Source organism: Cervus canadensis, chromosome 15, assembly GCF_019320065.1.
Source record: "Cervus canadensis isolate Bull #8, Minnesota chromosome 15, ASM1932006v1, whole genome shotgun sequence".
In the NCBI taxonomy this organism is placed as follows: domain Eukaryota; kingdom Metazoa; phylum Chordata; class Mammalia; order Artiodactyla; family Cervidae; genus Cervus; species Cervus canadensis.
In genome coordinates this window covers 61,131,097-61,150,061 of record NC_057400.1, presented here as the reverse complement: position 1 = coordinate 61,150,061, position 18,965 = coordinate 61,131,097, and the positions used below count along the sequence as shown (strand labels likewise).

General features: G+C 36.1%; 1 protein-coding gene across 3 annotated transcripts in view; it reads left to right on the top strand.

The window, feature by feature from the left end:
* Positions 1-18,965, top strand: part of NCKAP1 (NCK associated protein 1) — a 116,290-nt gene that overhangs the window by 69,587 nt on the left and 27,738 nt on the right. For all 3 annotated transcript variants that reach the window (XM_043487470.1, XM_043487468.1, XM_043487469.1), the window contains 8 exons: positions 3,401-3,546; positions 5,313-5,445; positions 10,489-10,608; positions 11,253-11,392; positions 11,905-12,036; positions 14,988-15,206; positions 15,393-15,523; positions 15,758-15,855. In XM_043487470.1, the coding sequence (XP_043343405.1) occupies positions 3,401-3,546; positions 5,313-5,445; positions 10,489-10,608; positions 11,253-11,392; positions 11,905-12,036; positions 14,988-15,206; positions 15,393-15,523; positions 15,758-15,855 (1,119 nt within the window). The remainder of the gene's footprint in view (positions 1-3,400; positions 3,547-5,312; positions 5,446-10,488; positions 10,609-11,252; positions 11,393-11,904; positions 12,037-14,987; positions 15,207-15,392; positions 15,524-15,757; positions 15,856-18,965) is intronic.

Genomic DNA, 18,965 nt, shown 5'->3' with positions numbered 1-18,965 from the left:
AACCTTATGAAACAGTGTGTAAGTCATGCTTATTAAATGACTGAAAATAGAATTACTGTGCCAAAGGATATATACACGTTAAAAAATTTGAAAGTCATCGTCACAAAGTTTGAACTGTTTTCAATCTCTTACTCTCAGTTTATGGGAGTTTTCCTAAGCCAACATTTATATTCAGAGAATTTTACAGATTTAGATGCCTTTCAAATTAACCCCTATTTGAATACTTCCAGAATTATTCAACTTACTCATTTGAAAAACTCACTTGAGAATTTTACCTTTGTCTATTGCAGTCATACAGCAATGTATGAAGCTTTAGAGTGAGCATTAGGGGTATAGAATTGATATATCCCTGTGTGAGAATGTTTTATTTTCCCTTAGAACACTAATGACATCGCTATCTCTCTTCACATCATCTTCCTTCTTTGTTTATCTCTTTGTCCAAACTTCTTCTCTTTATAAAGACACTGGTCATACTGGATTAGAGTCCATTTTAGTGATCTAATTTTAACTTATGTCTATAAAGACCCTATTTCCAAATAAAGTTATATTCTGAAGTATTAAGGATTGTACTTTCAACATATCTTTTGGGAGAGACAGTTCAACCCGTAACATTGCTCTTAACCATGATTAGGACAGTCACTTCAGCTCCTTTCTGTGGTGTATTAGACTCTTATTTTATAGTGATAATAGGTCAAAACACACCCAGGATGAAAGTAATGGGACATAAAACTAAGCCTTACCTAGGACAAGAGGACAAAAATGCAACGTAGAAGGCAATGTCCAGAACCTAGGATGTTTGCATAGATGACTAAGAGCAAGTCAACTGTGAGGCTTTCAAGATCACAGACTAGGCTACAGGATGTGGGAGATAAAATACTGACAACTTATACAGTTGAGTACAATCCTCATTTGGATATTTTATACATCTGGCTTTGGAGACAAGGCATAAAAGATAGGAAAATTTAAATAGTTTAAAAGCTTAAGTTAAAATGACAGTATGATTATCAGTACACTGACAGACTGTGTTTATCAATTAATTATAGTTTTCTTAGGAAGGAGAAAGTTTTTTTCAAGTGGAATTACTAGTAATGGCTTTATAGAGAAAACAGCTTGTTATCCACACACTGAATGATGGGTCAAGTTGGAGTAGGAGAATCGCTTACACAGGAAAGGGCAAGAAAAGAGCCTTCTTAATGTAAGATATTACTATAGGAAGAAAAATATCTTCACAAAAGATATGAATGATCTGAATTTGATCAGTGATCTGGTAGAAGGATAAGAGTTACTAGGTGTAAGTATATGGTCAGAGAGAGATGTAGAGCTCTGTATATATCACTTCTTGAGTAGGGCAGGGCTAGAAGAATACGCCTTTAGGGGAATGTGATAGTATGCTTTGCTACCTTCACTGGGGTCTTCGTAGTCTTAAAAGAAGAGTTCTCCCTCTCTACATGTATTCTCTGCCATTTTTTCTTTTCCTAAATTAGGATCTCATTCTGCTGTTTGTTCCATTAGTCCCTTAAGCATCTTCAGTCACTCATTCTCTTCTGCCTTCTAATTTACTTGGGTAGTTCATGTTTTAGACTTTTATTTAAGCCACTTTTTTTTTTTTTTAATGAAGTATGTTTCTTCCTCCACTGTTGTCAAGAGTTTTAAATTAAATTGTCTCATTTTGTCACTGTCCATTTCATCTGAATTTTATTTTCACAGTGATACTTTAATTCAGAATTTTAAAAATTATTCTCAGTTAGTGGAAGTCTTTATTGAACTCATGACCACTACTGGTTTCTCTTTGTACTTTAAAACTGATGAAAGGTAAATTATACTTCAGTTAGACTTAGTTTGTGATGAATGTCCAGAATACATCTTGCCACTAGTGTATTGCCATCATATTCTACATTCTCTCCCTTTTTCTGGTAGAAGACACAAGCACCAAATTATAGAACTCTGCTTTGTGATGTGCCTACCTTAGTGAATGGTAACTTCATCTATGTAGTGACCTTTTCCCACTGGAGAGACTGAAATTTGATCTTTCTCTTACTTAAAAGGCAATAATTATTTAGTCTCTTACTGTTTCATGGATACTAGGAGAGGACATGGGGCTCCTAGATTAGAGACAGAGAACTTAATTCACTGCACAGGAAGTGCCATGAGCATCCAGATATATACATTGTTTTTCCCTTGCTTTCGTGTCTTTTGGGGGTAGTGCAGAGAGACCCGGATGGATGCTGTGTATGCATTGAGCGTGTCTTAAGCTAAGGAGGACTGAGCTTGAGGAACCCTCTGTTTTAGCATCAACAGTAAGCATGTTTGCTCTCTGTTCTGGAGGGACACATTATTTCTCAAGTTTGGTAGCTGTGAGGCCTGGAGAAATGGCTGAGATAGTGAGTGGTCTGGGCTGTGCTTTCTTGGCATAGCCAGCAAGTTGTGTACGCACACGTGAAATTCATGAAGGAATGTCTCCCAAAAGCCAGGACCGTAGCCATCAACCACAGTTCTTCTGTTGCCTACCACATCTAGTCATTCCCTGATTAAACACTTTTAAACCTTACCACCCTAGACCATCTCATAATCCTGTCTGGATTGTTACCACTACTGCCTCCTAAGAATCTCTGCCTCCTGTTCCCGTTCCACTCCTCTGTGTTTCCACCTAAGCATAGAACAATCTTTCTAAGCAGTAATTATCCATCACACAGAATCTTCGATGATGTATCAAAAAGTTTAAATTCTTCAGCATGATATATGGTGTTTATTCTGTAGGCATCCCTCCTGTTGTTCTCCTTGCTTGTGAAATGTCCACCACCCAAGGGCAGGTTTTGCTTTCAGTGAGTTGGTACCTCTTTAGTGGAATTTCTTTCCCTCACAACCTGTCCTGATGGTTTTGGTTAAGACCTGTCACCTTTTTTTATCAACTTAACACTAATTTTACCACCTTCAGAATGCTTCTCTAGAATTCATGAATTAGTATAGTGTGTTATGCTCTCCAGTTTTTAGTGATTCAGTATAATCAAAAATCCTGAGTCAACATGTGCAGTACTTAAGTTTCATCTTACTGTTTTGAATATGTGTTTTCTCTTGAACTAAGTTGAAAACTTCTTTTGGTACAGACACCATGTGACAATTCATTGTTTTATATCTTTGATATGTAGCTTCACTTACTTTAGGAGTTCAAGCTGAATGACCTATGTATTAGATTCTGTTTTCTGGATAGTGTTTCAGTTTACTTAAATTCTTGATAGGAATTTTAAGTTTGAGTCACTGGAGACAATTTTTAAAAGATGATGTTCTTAATAAACTTTAAGTATTTTTCAATAGTGCGTATTTTTTCTTTTTTTTCTATAGACTTGGTCTATACCGGAAGTCATCGCCTAAACTACTTTTGTTTCTTTCTTTACTTTTTCAGGCATATACTAGTGTCTCTAAGGCTTCACTTAGCCTTTCAGATCACAGAGAACTTGGAAAGATGATGAATACAATAATTTTTCACACAAAAATGGTAGATTCCTTGGTGGAAATGTTGGTGGAAACATCAGATCTCTCCATATTTTGGTATGTTGTAATTTTCTTTAAATTAGAATTTGAAATTTTTATTATCCAAAGATATGTTTCTTGATTACTTTACATTAGTAATGTAAAGTAACTGTCTTGTGTTACACAAGACAGTTTTAATTAGAGATTCTAAGAATAAAAGGGAATAGAGAACAACCTGCCAGTAGTGAAGTTTACTATGTTGGGATTTTATGTCTGTTTTTAATTCTCTATAAGAGCACCTCTTACTGATGTGAATTTGTTTTTTTACACTTTCTTTGAAGAAGTGAAGAACAGTCACTTCAGATTGTGTCATTAAAGGAAAAAAAAATTTGGATTGGGGTCAAATAGAGCAAATGTTGGAAATTCAGTAGCACCTGGTTTCACTCTGTGGTATTAAGTTAGCTAGTAACATTATGGTAATGTGATGACGTTCTCTCACTGTGCTCCCCTCGGCTTTGCTTCTGTTTGAAGCTCTTCTGTTACTCTCAGTAGTTTGCAGCTCCCCCTTCGCTCCCCACATTATGTGGTTCTTGAAGGAGGCCAAGTTTATGTTTCCTTAGTGTCTTAACAGAGCAAGTACTTAATAAATATTTAAATGAGTAAGTGATCTTTTTGATCACTTGATCAAAAGATCTTCTTGATCTTTTTTTCCTTTAGGGAAGCTGATGAGAATAGCCTGGTAGGTTCCTTCAATTCTAAAATGCTGAAATAGCCTCAGTGTGGATCATGATAGTAGTTTCTCTGTATTGAGTAGAGATCATTATGAAAAGCTTGTGATTAATTTTGTTTTGGGGAGAGAACCAGTCTACCCTGATTTTTGCAGTTTGTAGTGGGGCTTTAATTAGCAGTTTTGCAGAAGAAATCCAAATTACTCAGCAGGGAAGACATAAGGGATCTCTTAAAGGAACTGAGGAAATACAGTTATTATGTAACGAGTTTATAAGAGTTTAAAGATTTGGAACCCTGTCCTATTGTCTGACCCAGAGGCTACCTTGAAAAGAAAATGTAACGTTTTATGTTTAGCTATTTTTGAGCTATATATTGTAAAAGAAGGATACAGCAATTAGAAATTCCTCTTCTGGGTACTCTTTGGTGGTCCATTGGCTAGGACTGCATACTCCAAATGCAGGGGACCCAGGTTCTATTCCTGGTCAGGGAACTAGATCCCACATACGGCAGTGATGACCAGAGATCCTGCGTGCTGCAGCTAAGAACCAGTACAGCCAAATAAATTAATTTCAAAAAGAAAATAAATTCCTCTTCTCTTTCCTGGAAATAAGGTACTTTGAATAATGTTTAAAATTTACAAATTTCAGTCATTTAATTAATTTATATTCATACTTTCTCTTAACCACATTCTTACTTTGTCACATCCAAAATAAAGACATGTTCACTACTTCCGTTTGTTTTAAAGTTGATGGTGTATTATTTAATTGACAGTATTTTTCTTTTTTAGTGGTACATAAAATAATGGTGTTTCTTACAATTGATAGTGTCTTAGCTTTGATGACTTTTGATGCTGTAAGGTTTGAATGGTATATATTCAAATGCCATAGATATGGTTTATTTTCTCTTTAACTTTTACTTTAAAATTTGTTAATGTTATATAAATAATATTTTTATAACCCTGAAATGATTACTGGTATGAAAGAGAACTCTTTGGAAAAATAACTTTTCCTACAAGAATAAATGCTACAGTTGGTAATTTTCATTTACTTGAATCAAATTAAACTAACTTTAACTATAAAAATTGTGATTCTGATTTTTAATTTGTTTCCTTATAGTTTTTATAGTCGTGCTTTTGAGAAGATGTTTCAACAATGTTTGGAGTTACCCTCTCAGTCAAGATACTCAATTGCATTTCCACTACTTTGCACTCATTTTATGAGTTGCACACATGAACTGTGTCCAGAAGAGGTAATTTCAGAGTAGTATTGTGATTAATATAGTATGCAGAATAAGCTACTCCAAGCATATAGCTGACCAAATGTTCACACAGATAAAGACTCACAAAGTCATAATTACCTAACCTACCTGCCCACCTAATGTATCTCTGTGCAGTCAGAAGAATGCTTGATTAGGCATATGATGTAATATTTATTTAAATGATTGGATAAATGCAGATGCATGTTTCTAAGAACACATCATAAAATCACTTGTTTAGTCACTCAGTTGTGTCTGATTCTTTTGATACCCCATTGACTGTGGCCCGTAAGGCTTCTCTGTCCATGGGATTTCCCAGGCATAAAACCACTTGGAATTAGCCTTTGTTAAAATAGTGAGTCAGGCATTAATATTTATGGTAAAGTTATATATAATGAGTGATATTTATATGCTTAGTTTTCCTCTGAAACGCTCATTGAAAATACTTGCAAGCTGAATGGAGACATTACTGACTAAATATAAGCCTTTCAAAGAAGAATTTCACTGACTTGTTAATAGATACAGTAAGCAAAATTGAGATTTGCCAGTGTTTGTAAGAACTCGCATACTGGCACACAGAGTTACTGAGTAATTAAAGTACTCTGCAGTTTTACACATACCAAATATCTGTCAAAAGTGTACTTTCAGTATTTCTTCTAATCGTCCAAGAAGAATAACTTAGTGCGTATGGTAAGTATATATTAAAATTAGATAGTATTTTAAAACATAGCTCAGTGTTGAATCCTTTCACTTAGAACTACAGAACTTGTAGAGAAGACACGTAAGAAGAGCAGTAGCATTGTTACCTTTAAGCGTTAGGTACTCTCTGTTGCACGTTGTTTTCCAGTAATCCTACAGGAAATTTATTAGGGAGTGCTTTTAGGATTAATTAATACCTGTGAGATTATATGGCACCACCAATTTTAATAGCACTATGGATTTTTTAGAATGAAAGATTTTTCCTCCTAATCGTGATACCTAGGATGTACTGTCATGTAATGTGTGATGTAAGATGTCGGTTTCTTTCTCACTGTCATCCTTCACATCAATTACTCATCATGTCCTCTTAATTTTATTTGTGTAATATAATTTCTTGAATCCATCCTTTACTTTCCATTGCTGTTGGCACTATTGTAGTTCAGCTTTTCAAAGGTTTTCATATCTACTCCTAAATAATTTTTCTTTCTTCAATATTTTTGCTTTAAAGACAAACACAGTGCCACTAGAGTGCATCTTTCTTTCTTAAAATACCGTTAGAGTTCTCCATTGCATATGGAGAAGGTAGAAACTTCTCAGGCATTGAAAATCCTCAACAAATCTGCATCCTGTTGTTTTTTTTTTCCCCCTTTCCTTTTTTCCTTTGTCTTTTAAGGGAGAAAGAAAAAAATATATATATATGTATATGTATGGTGGTGGTTTATTTGCTAAGTCATGTCCGACTCTTGTAACCCCATGGACTGTGTAGCCTGCCATGCTCCTCTGTCCATGGGATTCTCCAGGCAAGAATACTGGAGTGGGTTGCCATTTCCTTCTCCAGGGGATCTTCCTGACCGGGGGATCAAACCCAGGTCTCCTGCATTGCAGGCAGATTCTTTACCCATTGTGCTATGAGGGAGGAGACACAAACACACGCGCACACACACACACACACACACATGCTTCCAATGTGGTGCTAGTGGTAAAGAACCCACCTGCCAGTGTAGGAGATGTAAAAGACGAGCGTTTGATCCCTGGATTGGGAACATCCTCTGGAGAAGGGCATGGCAACCCACTCCAATGTTCTTGCCTAGAGAATCCCATGGACAGCAGAGCATGGTGGGTTACAGTCCATAGGGTCGCAAAGAGTTGGACAAAACTGGACAATTTTGTGTGCATGCATATACACGTATATATACACTTCTCAGGTGACTCAGTGGTAAAGAATTCACCTGCCAAGCAGAAGACATGGGTTCAATCCCTGGGTCGGGAAGATCGCCTGGAGGAGGGAATGGCAACCCACTCCAGTATTCTTTCCTGGAGAATCCCATGGACAGAGGAGCCTGGCAGGCTACAGTCCTTGAGGTCACCAAGTTGGACATGACTGGTACTATTCTGTTTTTCATTTGGCTAATTTGTTAAAGCCTGTTACATTCCAGCCAGTTTTCTTAAACCTGTAACTGAAAGGCTGCAAAGACACAGTCTTTACCCTAGACAAATCCATGATTTGATGACCTGTGTTGTGGTAGAAATATACATGGGGCACTCTTGGAACACTGAGGGAATTCACCTTTGGGTGAGAATACAGTAAGCTGGTGTGTAGAGTTAATAGTTCTCAGTGCAGTCTTAATTTATAGTTTTAGTTTTAGCCTTTCTTCTCATTTAGATCAGAAGGATTATAGAAAAGGCCTGTAAAATAACTTTTTGATGCAGCCCTTATTTTAAGCCAGAGTACTTACAGTAAATTTGCAGAAAGATAGTACCTTTTGAATTAGATTTGAAATTCACACCATCTTGGGTCAGCAGGATTCCTAGATAATGGTAGCCAGTACAAATGGGAACCTAAGTATTGAGTTGCTGCAGCTATACCATCCAGTATAGTAGGCCATTTATCTTTTTCAGTCTCATTATTTAAAAATCTTGTTTATGCTAATGGCTCCCCAGTCTATATCTGCAGCCCAGATCTTTCCCTTCAAGTTAGATTTTCTCTATATCCTACTGCACCCTAGGTATTTTTAGCCATCTGAAGTGTAACATGTCCAGCATAGAATCATTGATTTTTCCCCATCTACCCCAACTTGAAGCCTTTTCTGCTTTTGGCTCTCCTGTTACCTAAGTGTTCAGACTCCTGCCTCTTCTCACCTGTGAACAAGCCCCAGCATCTTCTGCCTGGATGACTGTTACTGTTTCCCACATGGTCTCTGCCTCCTCCATTAACCTGTTCTCAGCACGGAGCCAGAGTTATACTCTAGTTGTTTTGTTTTCCAGTCTCAGCATTTTTGAGCCATTGAAGAGAAGTAGTGAAGTCAGATCTGTATTTTAAATAAGTTAGTTTAGTAAATTTGAAGCAATGCTAGTTCAAGTCCTTTTTTTCAGGAAGAAGGGATGGCAAGGGATGTATTTTCTTTCAGGAGTCAGAATTTGGTTAAACAAAATCCAAATGTCTATAATTTGAAATTTTTTTAAGTAAAGTGAACCATTATTTAATTGTATCTGGTCTGTAGATCCCTTTTGGTTTTGCTGCCTGTTCAAGTTTTAAAGGGCATTTAAATCAAATATGTTACAAGGTAATATGGTACATCTAAGAACAGTTGTTTTACATGTTCAAGTATTTTTATATTCTTCTATATTATCTTACATTTATTTCAGCATAGAAATAATGTTTGTAATGTCTACATGTTTTTTTTATATAATTATGGAAGGTCAGGGAAGGAAAACTTATAAAAATCTGTCTCCAGAAACTAACACACATTTTAAATCAACTGTACTTCAGTAAAAATTTTTAAAATAAAAATAGAAAAGTAAAAATCTGTCTCTTTGTAAAGTATTGCAAATTGTATAGGGCAAAATTATACAGTATTATATATTGAACATTCCAATTACCATTAACAAGAAAAACCTGTTAAACTATTACAGCATTCACCAAAATTAAAGGATACAGAATTCTGTAGCTAGAAATAGATGGATTTGAATGAGTGTATGTATCTACATGGGCTTCCCTGGTGGCTCAGAAGGTAAAGAATCTGCCTGCAGTGCAGGAGATCTGGGTTCGATCCCTGGATTGGGAAGATTCCCTGGAGGAGAGCATGGCAACCCACTCCAATATTCTTGCCTGGAGAACCCCCAGGGACAGAGGAGCCTGGCGGGCTGCAGCCCGTGGGGTCACAAAGGGCCGGACACGACAGCACTCAACACAGCACAGCGCGCGTGTCTACATGTACATACATAACCTCCTAAGAGTTAGGGATGATGTTCTTTTTTCCCCTATGGAGTTCAGAAAATGCATGCATAGTCAGCTTTTTTTCTCTTCTGGGATATGGAGTTTGATTTTAGAGAATTGAATGACTTGTGAATTTGTTTTACTGACTCGATTTTTAATGATATTATTTAAATATTTGAACACTTGTTTTCTGTTTATACACTACAAAATTCTTTGCTAAGATATATATACACACACACACACGTATATAATCAAGTGAGATCAGCAAATGTTACTCTAAATCTGTTCTTTCATATCATATGTTTGATATTTTAGTATTTAAGAACCGGATACAGGACATTGTGGAATTTGAACATTTTTCATGTTAAGGAAAATAGTGGTCCTTTCAGATTCCTTCCAGTCATACTTGTATAGTCACCAAGTACTTACTTTGTGTCAAATGTGTGCAAATACGATATGGTAGGTTAGTTTTTATAAGAGATAAAAGAGATCCATAACATCTCCCATCTTCACTCCTTATACAGGATAGACTTGAACCTATTTTCTATGTTTATTTAAAAACTCTTTTAATTCAAATTAGTTCAATCGCTCAGTCGTGTCCAGTTCTTTGTGACCCCATGGACTGCAGCACGCCAGGCTTCCCTATCCATCACCAACTCCTGGAGCCTACTCAAACTCATGTCCATCGAGTCCATGATGCCATCCAACCATCTCATCCTCTGTCGTCCCCTTCTCCTCCTGCCTTCACTCTTGCCCAGCATCAGGGTCTTTTCCAATGAGTCAGTTCTTTGCATCAGGTGGCCAAAATATTGGAGCTTCAGCATCAGTCCTTCCAATGAATATTCAGGACTTATTTCCTTTAGGATTGACTGGACTCCCAAGAGTGTTTTCCAACACCACAGTTCAAAAGCATCAATTCTTCGGCGCTCAGCTTTTTTTATGGTCCAACTCTCATATCCATACGTGACTGCTGGAAAAAACCATAGCTTTGACTAGATGGACATTTGTCGGCAAAGTAATGTCTCTGCTTTTTAATATGCTTTCTAGGTTTGTCTAGATTTGTTAATTCAAATTACTTTGTTATAATTTTTACTGTTTTTGTTAATATTTTTCTTTAACAGAGACATCATATTGGAGATCGCAGTCTTTCCTTATGTAATATGTTCCTTGATGAAATGGCCAAACAAGCTCGAAATCTCATCACTGATATTTGCACAGAACAGTGTACTCTTAGTGACCAGGTAATAATTTAAATGTTTCCTTACAGATAGGAAAATAGTGTTGAAGGCAAGAAAATCATCTCTTAGCTAGTTTTTTTTTTTTTCCATTTTTAATTTTATCCTCAAACTCTCAGTAAATCTCATTACCTCTTATTATGAAGCTCTGTTGTTAGGTCTTTAAGAAATTGCCACTGTCTTTAGGGTTATGGTTTAAAATCCAACCTCTAGCTTGGCATTCAAATCCCTTCCCAAGGTAGCTCGAACATCTCTCCCCCGCATTTTATGCTCCACTGCTGAGTCCTTCTAATTAGATTCGAGCACATTGTGTTCTATCATAGTTTTGGTCTTCATAGGCCATTTTCCTTTCAGTAAAATATTCTTTCTTATTCCTCACTTGCCTGGTATTTTTTAATTTGTCCTTGAACTGTAGCTTTGCTGTAACTACCTCTATGAAATGTCTCTTCACACGAGATTTACCTGTTTCTGTGTTTTCCAAGCTGAGTGGGCTCTCCAAGCTGGCTAGGTAAACGCTACATCTCACTTATCACCTCTGTTCTTAGTGATAGCATATTTGCTGCATAGTCTGGGTTTAGCTGAGGTTTGCTTCAGTAGTCAGTGTTTTCAGAGTAATTGTTATGTATGATTTCATTTATTTATAAATTTAGTTGTTGCCCAAGCATTGTGCCAAAACCATCAGTCAAGCAGTGAATAAGAAGTCAAAAAAACAGACTGGTAAGAAGGGGGAACCTGAAAGGGAAAAACCAGGAGTTGAAAGCATGAGGAAAAACAGGCTGGTCGTGACCAAGTAAGTCATCCGCTATTACTGTATCTTTTTGTTATAGGTAGAAGAGTTGTTGTTGTTGTTGTTTTTCCCATTTTTTGTATGGCATTAGTACTGAGGAAATGCTAGTAATTGTAAATTCTTCATTTCCCAGTTGTTAATGTTTTTTGACATTTGTGAACTTGATTAGCCAGTTAGTGCTTATTTAATCCAAAAGTACTTACTTTGGATTTTTGAAGAAAGTACATGTAATAGATGTCATTTGTTTTTATATGTTGAATATTGAAGGCCAAGAACCTGTCTAAAAATTTGGAGGGGGTATACTATAAGCAATCTGTAATTTTCAGTTTATTTGAAATTAGATGTCTGACACTATTTTGGCATCTTGTTATATATTATATATTGAACATGTCAGTTTAAGAGAGAGGAAGAGTTGAATTTTGCCATTACTATTCTGATATACTTATGAAATTAATTTCATATTGCTATTATGAAATGTTAAATTTTTTCTTTACTGTTTATTAATATTTTTTCAGCCTTGATAAGTTGCACACTGCACTTTCCGAGTTGTGTTTCTCTATAAATTATGTACCAAACATGGTGGTTTGGGAACATACTTTTACCCCACGAGAATATTTGACTTCTCATCTGGAAATCCGCTTTACTAAGTAAGAAAGAATATAAGCCGTTTTTGTTTGTTGATTAAGTTAATGAGTTTGTTATATTTATTCTTCATATCTATGCAGTCTTTACTTTTATGAGGGAAAGCATTAGTAGAAATGGTATATAAATTAGTAAAATTGTAGTATAGAAAAATAACTGGGAAGTATGAAGAATGGTGAACTGGGAATTACTTAAATTACCCAGTCTTACCTCACACTTGTTAACTCACTGTAATACCGGAGAGGCTAGTTAATCTCTGTGAGCCTTAACTTCCTTATAAGAAAAAGGACAGTTCAGTTCAGTCACTCAGTCGTGTCCAACTCTTTGCAACCCCATGGAGTGTAGCACACCAGGCTTCCCTGTCCATCACCAACTCCCTGAGCTCAAACTCCCGTCCATCGAGACGGTGATGTCATCCAACCATCTCATCCTCTGTTGTCCCCTTCTCCTCCTGCCTTCACTCTTTCCAAGCGTCAGGGTCTCTTCTAATGAGTCAGCTCTTCGCATTAGGTGGCCAAAGTATTAGAGCTTCTTGAGCTTCAGCTCTAGCATCAGTCCTTCCAGTGGATATTCAGGGTTGATTTCCTTTAGAATTGACTGGTTTTGATCTCCTTGCAGTCCAAGGACTCTGAAGAGTCTTCTCCAGCACTGCAGTTCAAAAACATCAATTCTTTGGCGCTCAGCCTTCTTTGCTTCCCTTGTGGCTCAGCTGGTAAAGAATCCACCTGCAGTGTGGGAGATGTGGGTTCGATCCCTGGGTTGGGAAGATCCCCTGAAGAAGGGAACTGCTACTAACTCCAGTATTCTGGCCTGGAGAATTCCATGGACTGTATAGTCTATGGGGTGCAGTAGGACATGACTGAGCGACTTTTACTTTCAGCCTCTTTATGGTCCAGCACTCACATCCGTACATGACTACTGGAAAAACCATATCTTTGACTAGGCAGACCTTTGTTGGCAGAGTAATGTCTCTGCTTTTTAATGTGCTGTCTAAGAGAAAGGAGACGATTGGAGCAAATTGGTGTGCTTCAGCTGGCAGGTGGCAGCCCCGTAGGATCATGGAATCAGTTTAGAAAGTTGTAGTGAACATTCAAAGAAAGGAAAGAGAGAAAGGAAAGGAAAGAAGGAAGAAGAAATAGGGGGAAAAACTCAGTGCATTGCACGTAGTAAGTAGAAATATTGTTTCATGGAACTTTTCAGTTATGCATATATTTGTGTGTACTGAGTTGGTGATATTAGATACATATCTTATAGTGGGTCACAGTCAAATGTGTGAAAACCTCAGGGTTGGATGAACCCTAAAGTCTTGTGAACTCCAAAGTATGCTGTTATGCCGATAGAATTCTAGACCCTTGAGGCACTCATTTCTAATTAGTCTTATAAGTTATGTTTCTTGAAATGATATTATATATAACAAATCAGAAATTTTGTAAATGTTGCTTCAGCCTTTTTCTAAAGTTACACATTTATTTATTAAAGAAAATATTGATTGATTCAATACATTTTTCTTAAAGGCCTTTGAGCAATTTATGAAAGAAATTTTGCCAAAGGATTTTCAGAAGGTTTGGCTAAAGGTTGTGGTCGCTAACAAATATTTGTGCCTTGTGTGTAACATTGTGTTAAGAAATGTGAGTAATAATAAAACTGTATAAAGCTTAGAGCTGCAGCAACTATAGAAGAAAGTAGAATATGTAAATTGCAGTAAATTGAGTGTCAAGTCATCAGTTGCGAAGAGTCTGGTGTTGAGCAAAGAGTCTCTTGCTCTAAGGCATCCTGACAGTGAAGCCGAAACTGCTTCAGTATTTAGACCATAGGACGTTACGCCTTGTGATACTTGTCACTCACAACTTGGTGGATTGGTGCAGTGTTGTGTGGAAGGTAGGGTTCAGTGTACAGCTCCCTTGTTTTCCTTCTGTAAACAGTCCGGTCCGTTAATCCACGGAGAAGCAGATGTTCTTTTTATCAAACATCTACTTAGTGATCAGGTTTAAGGCAAGGCTGTTTACTTGTTTACCTGGGAAGTATTTTTATGCCAGGACAGATAGCTTGTGAGTATTAGTTGATTGATTTTTGCTGATTACTTGCACACAATCATAAAGACTTGGTGGCCGTGTACAAGGACAGTTTCGTACAAGTACAAGCAGTTTTCATCTTGAGTTGTTCTTCTGGGACTGTTACTGGTGATGGGGTTCGTTGTCTTTATGAATTTATCCTTACAGATACAAGTCTAAGATCTTTATAAATCTAATGATTAGGGAATTTTTGGGTTTCCCTGGTAGCTCAGCAGTAAAGAATCCACCTGTGATGAAAGAACCACAGGAAACACAGGTTTGAACCCTGGGGTCAGGAAGGTCCCCTGGAGGAGAGCATGGCAACCCACTTCCAGTATTCTTGCCTGGAGAATCCCATGGACAGAGGAGCCTGGCGGGCCATTGTCCATAGGGTCGCAAAGAGGCAGACACAACTGAAGTGACTTAGCATGCACGCATGCATGCACTTCCAGAGTGACCTTAATCAGTTTACTTGAGTTCTGTACCTTAGATTTGTTCTTTCCTCTATGAAATGATGGTGATAACGGCACAGTAGGGTTATTAAATATGAAGACTGTAGGTAATATATATAAGGCCTAAAAAACTACTGGTGCGTAACAGTGCTAAAGGAATTCAAGCTATAGACTTGAATAGTCCATTTACTTGCTGGAGACAACATATCATGTTAAAGGAATTTTTAAAACCCTCTTTATTCTTAAATCATTTTTATTGCTGATGCCCTTAGTATTTTTTTAATCACTTGCATCCCCATTTCATTCCTGTATATCTAAGTATGTTCTTTTTTTTAAAGTTGTTGCTTTGGAAGATAATGATAGTAGTAATATCATGAATTGTAGATTGAATGGCCTATTTACAGAAATACAAAAATTAGAGCTTTTTAATTTTTTCTACCATCCCCACTCCAGGTCAATTGTTGGAATGACTATGTATAATCAAGCCACACAGGAAATTGCAAAACCATCAGAACTTCTAACAAGTGTAAGAGCATACATGACTGTGCTCCAGTCAATAGAAAACTATGTGCAAATTGATATTACAAGAGTATTTAATAATGTTCTTCTTCAACAAACACAACATTTAGACAGTCATGGAGAACCAACCATTACAAGTCTGTACACAAATTGGTAAGAAACATATTTAGAAATTTGGAATGATAAAAAATTTCTTTGTAATGAATGACTTACAAAAGTTTTTAAAATGGATTAATGCTTGTTCGTGTTATTAGTCAATTTTAAAATTATATTCAGAAATGTATACCTTAGTAAATTTTAAATTAATTTCTCCAGTTGCAAATTTACTCTTCTCCTTAGGTATTTGGAAACTTTGTTAAGACAAGTCAGCAATGGTCATATAGCTTATTTCCCTGCAATGAAAGCATTTGTGAATTTACCTACGGAAAATGAATTAACATTTAATGCAGAGGAATATTCTGACATATCAGGTGACTAATACTCTGGCATATTTTAGAGAATGAAGAAACCTTGATTCTTTTGGTTTTTTATTCTATTATGATGATTTTCATTCAATTATGTGAATAATCAAACATTAATTTTAGACTTATGTAGGCCTTTATGTTCTTTCTTATTCTAGAGACTTTTTCTTAGAGTTTTCAATTAATAATTTGCTTCTTAAATTTTTTTTGTCAAAGTATAAAATTAATTCCATTTCCTTTCAGAAATGAGGTCATTATCAGAGCTGCTTGGCCCATATGGTATGAAGTTCCTAAGTGAAAGCCTTATGTGGCATATTTCATCACAAGTTGCTGAACTTAAGGTAATAAGTTTTTATTGATTTTGAGCTTTAAAATATTTCAAAAATGTGAACAAACAAGCCTAGAGTGTTATTTCAACCTGACATAAAGTTGTCATGAAATGAAATTATATGAGTTTATATGAAATTTATAAATTCATATAAACTATATGAATTTATATGAAATTTATAAATTATACAAAATTACAGAGCTAGCAAGTTCTTTCTTGCTAGTTCTTACTTGCTACTAGCAAGTAGCATCTTCATTTGCTTCTCTTTTACAAATGATAAAGCAGAAAGCCTAGAGAGGTGAATTGACTAGCTAAAGGAGACTGAAACTCAAATTTCTTGACTTTTAGTCATCTTCATTCTGTTGTATTGTGATGCTTTTCTTCCAATGACCATGTTCAAAGTTCCAGCCAGTCATCTGTTTAAATTTGTGGTTTGAATGTATTACTTTCCACAGATTACAATACAAACTTGTTAGGTTTATTTTTTTTTTCTTTTTAAAAATTTATTTATTTTTAATTGGAGGATAATTGCTCTACAATATTGTGTTGGTTTCTGCCACACATCAACATGAATCAGACATGGGTATACCTTTGTCCCCTCCCTCTTGAACTTCCCTCCCACCTCCCACTGTTTGTTTTTTTTTTTCCTTAGGCATTCTTTTAAATTATCTTGTGCCTTTTAAACTGGATGAAAAATGTGCTTAGCATTTTAATAAAGATGTGAAAGAGCTGAAGCAACGTTTTGAGTAACTCTAGAAGCCTTGTAGAAAGATCTCAGGGCTAAAGTGATTTATACTGAATGAGTCTGTATATAACAGCTATCTAGTTTTTGAAAGAATTTAAATTTATGCCACCAAAATTTTTGAATTTACAAACAAAATAGGAAAGACATGTTTAAAAATACGACTTTTTCTTTGTGAAAATTTTTTGGTGGTTACTTGTACCTTCCATCTTAGATTACTTAAGAATATGGTATATAACATTAATAAGTAGCATGCATTTCAGGTGTAGCACTTGAGAAGTCTAAATGTGGTAATTTGATTTACTGAAAATCGAGCAAATAGACAGGTGAAGTCAATTCCTGCAAGATTAATATTTTGCTGAGTGAATAGAGAGCAAATCTCAGTGTAACTAAAAGGAGAGGCGGTATTACCCAGTGGTTAAGAACTCAATCTTTCAAGTCAGGCTATCATGGATTTTGGTCCTGTCACTTAAGAGCTTTGACTTCGGGTTGAGAATCACTTTAGGTGATATGTTTCAGCTGCTTAGGTACTCAGCATAGTCCCTGACATACAATAAGAGCTGAGTAAATATTTTAGTATTCATCATGTCATTAACCTCTCACTTCTTCTTTAAAAGAAAGATCTGCAATTCTTGGTTAGAAATCAGCCTTTAGATACTTTATAATGTGGATTTTAAATGCACAGATATTATACTTTACATAGTTTTAAATACACAAACATTGCAATTCTAGTTTTGGTGCTTTGTTTGCTTTACAAGCAATATAATTCTTACTTATTAGACTAATTCCTCTGTAAATTCATGATCTCTTTTCTATCCTCCTGTTCTCTGGTAGCAAATTTGTCATCCCAATTTACTTTCCTGTGTTCCTTTCAGTATGAGATAATTAAAAGAATTATGGTCCAGTTATTTAGCTTTTGCTAACTGTTGTTTGTTTGAAGACTGGATAAAGCAGATACTTCTAGAACTGTTAGTATTTTTATTGCTTCTCTGTCATTTAATGTGGCAGGTTAAGCATTATGATGTGATAATAAAAATTAGCCTATACATATCTGTGAGAGTTTAAGGCATCTGATGTCCTTAACAGTATTGTAAGGTTCCAGGAGGATCTGGCCTTCCACTTTCTCTCACATTTTTTACTCTTCCATCCCACTGGCCTACTTGCTGTTGTGTCATCTCAAAGTACTGTTCACTGAGATACTGTCTTAGCTTTTTTTCTGGTAACATTCATATATTTTTCAGTTATCAGAATATCCTTTCTTGACCACACTTTTAAAAATAGCAACCATTACTTTCAGTTCTTTTTATCCAGCTTTATTTGTATGTTATTTGTGACCTTTCATGTCATGCATCTCATGTCACTTTAACTAGAATAAAAACTTAATTATAAACTCTCTTAAAACCTTGGTGTTAAAAAAAAAAAAAAAAACCTTGGTGTTAAATTGATGTCCAGCAGATAGAGGTGCTTGGTAAATTTTGTTGGGTTCAAAAATAAAAACAGGTAGCTTTCCTGAATTTTTACTTTATTCTAGGACTTTTCTAAGCTCTTAAAATGTATTTTATTAACTCCTTTAAATCCTTAAAACTGGTATTGTCCCTGTTTTACATATTAGAAAAGTAAAACCAACAAAGATTAAGTAACTTGTCCAGGCTGACATGCTTAATAATAACTAAGTAAATTTGAGTCTATATGTACAGTTGCCCTGACTCCAGAGCTTATACTAGTACTGTGCTACACTGTCTCAGAACATGAAAGAGATCTTAGCAGTCACCTAACCTACCCTTAGCTAATGCAGAAACATACATTTTTCTAGGTGGATGAGTTGATCTTCTTGAAAATGAGGCAGTCTCATCAATTACTGTATATTTCTTACTTATGTTTATATCTAAACTTCCCTGGTGGCCCAGGGGGTAAAGTGTCTGCCTACAATGAGGGAGACCTGGGTTCGATCCCTGGGTCGGGAAGATCCCTGGAGAAGGAAATGGCAACCCACTGCAGAATTCTTGCCTGGAAAATCCCATGGATGGAGGAGCCTGGTAGGCTACTGTCTATGGGGTTGCAAAGAGTCGGACATGACTGAGCGACTTCACTTTCACTTTCATATCTAAATAGTAATGTTTGATTGGCCCTTACTGTTACCTCAAGAAGTAGAGACTGCCTGTAATAAGATGACCCTTCACATATTTAAAGCAATTTTTAATATATTGCCTTTCTCTTCCCTAGGTGAAATATATTCATATGTAGTCTCACTCTCTTCTGTCACAAATTCTCTTGTTGGTGTTGCTTATAGAGAATAGTGCCCACACCTGAGAATAAACATCAGCTAGAGATCTTAGCAGCAGCAGCAGCAGCAGAGATCTGATTAGTGAGAGTGCACTTAC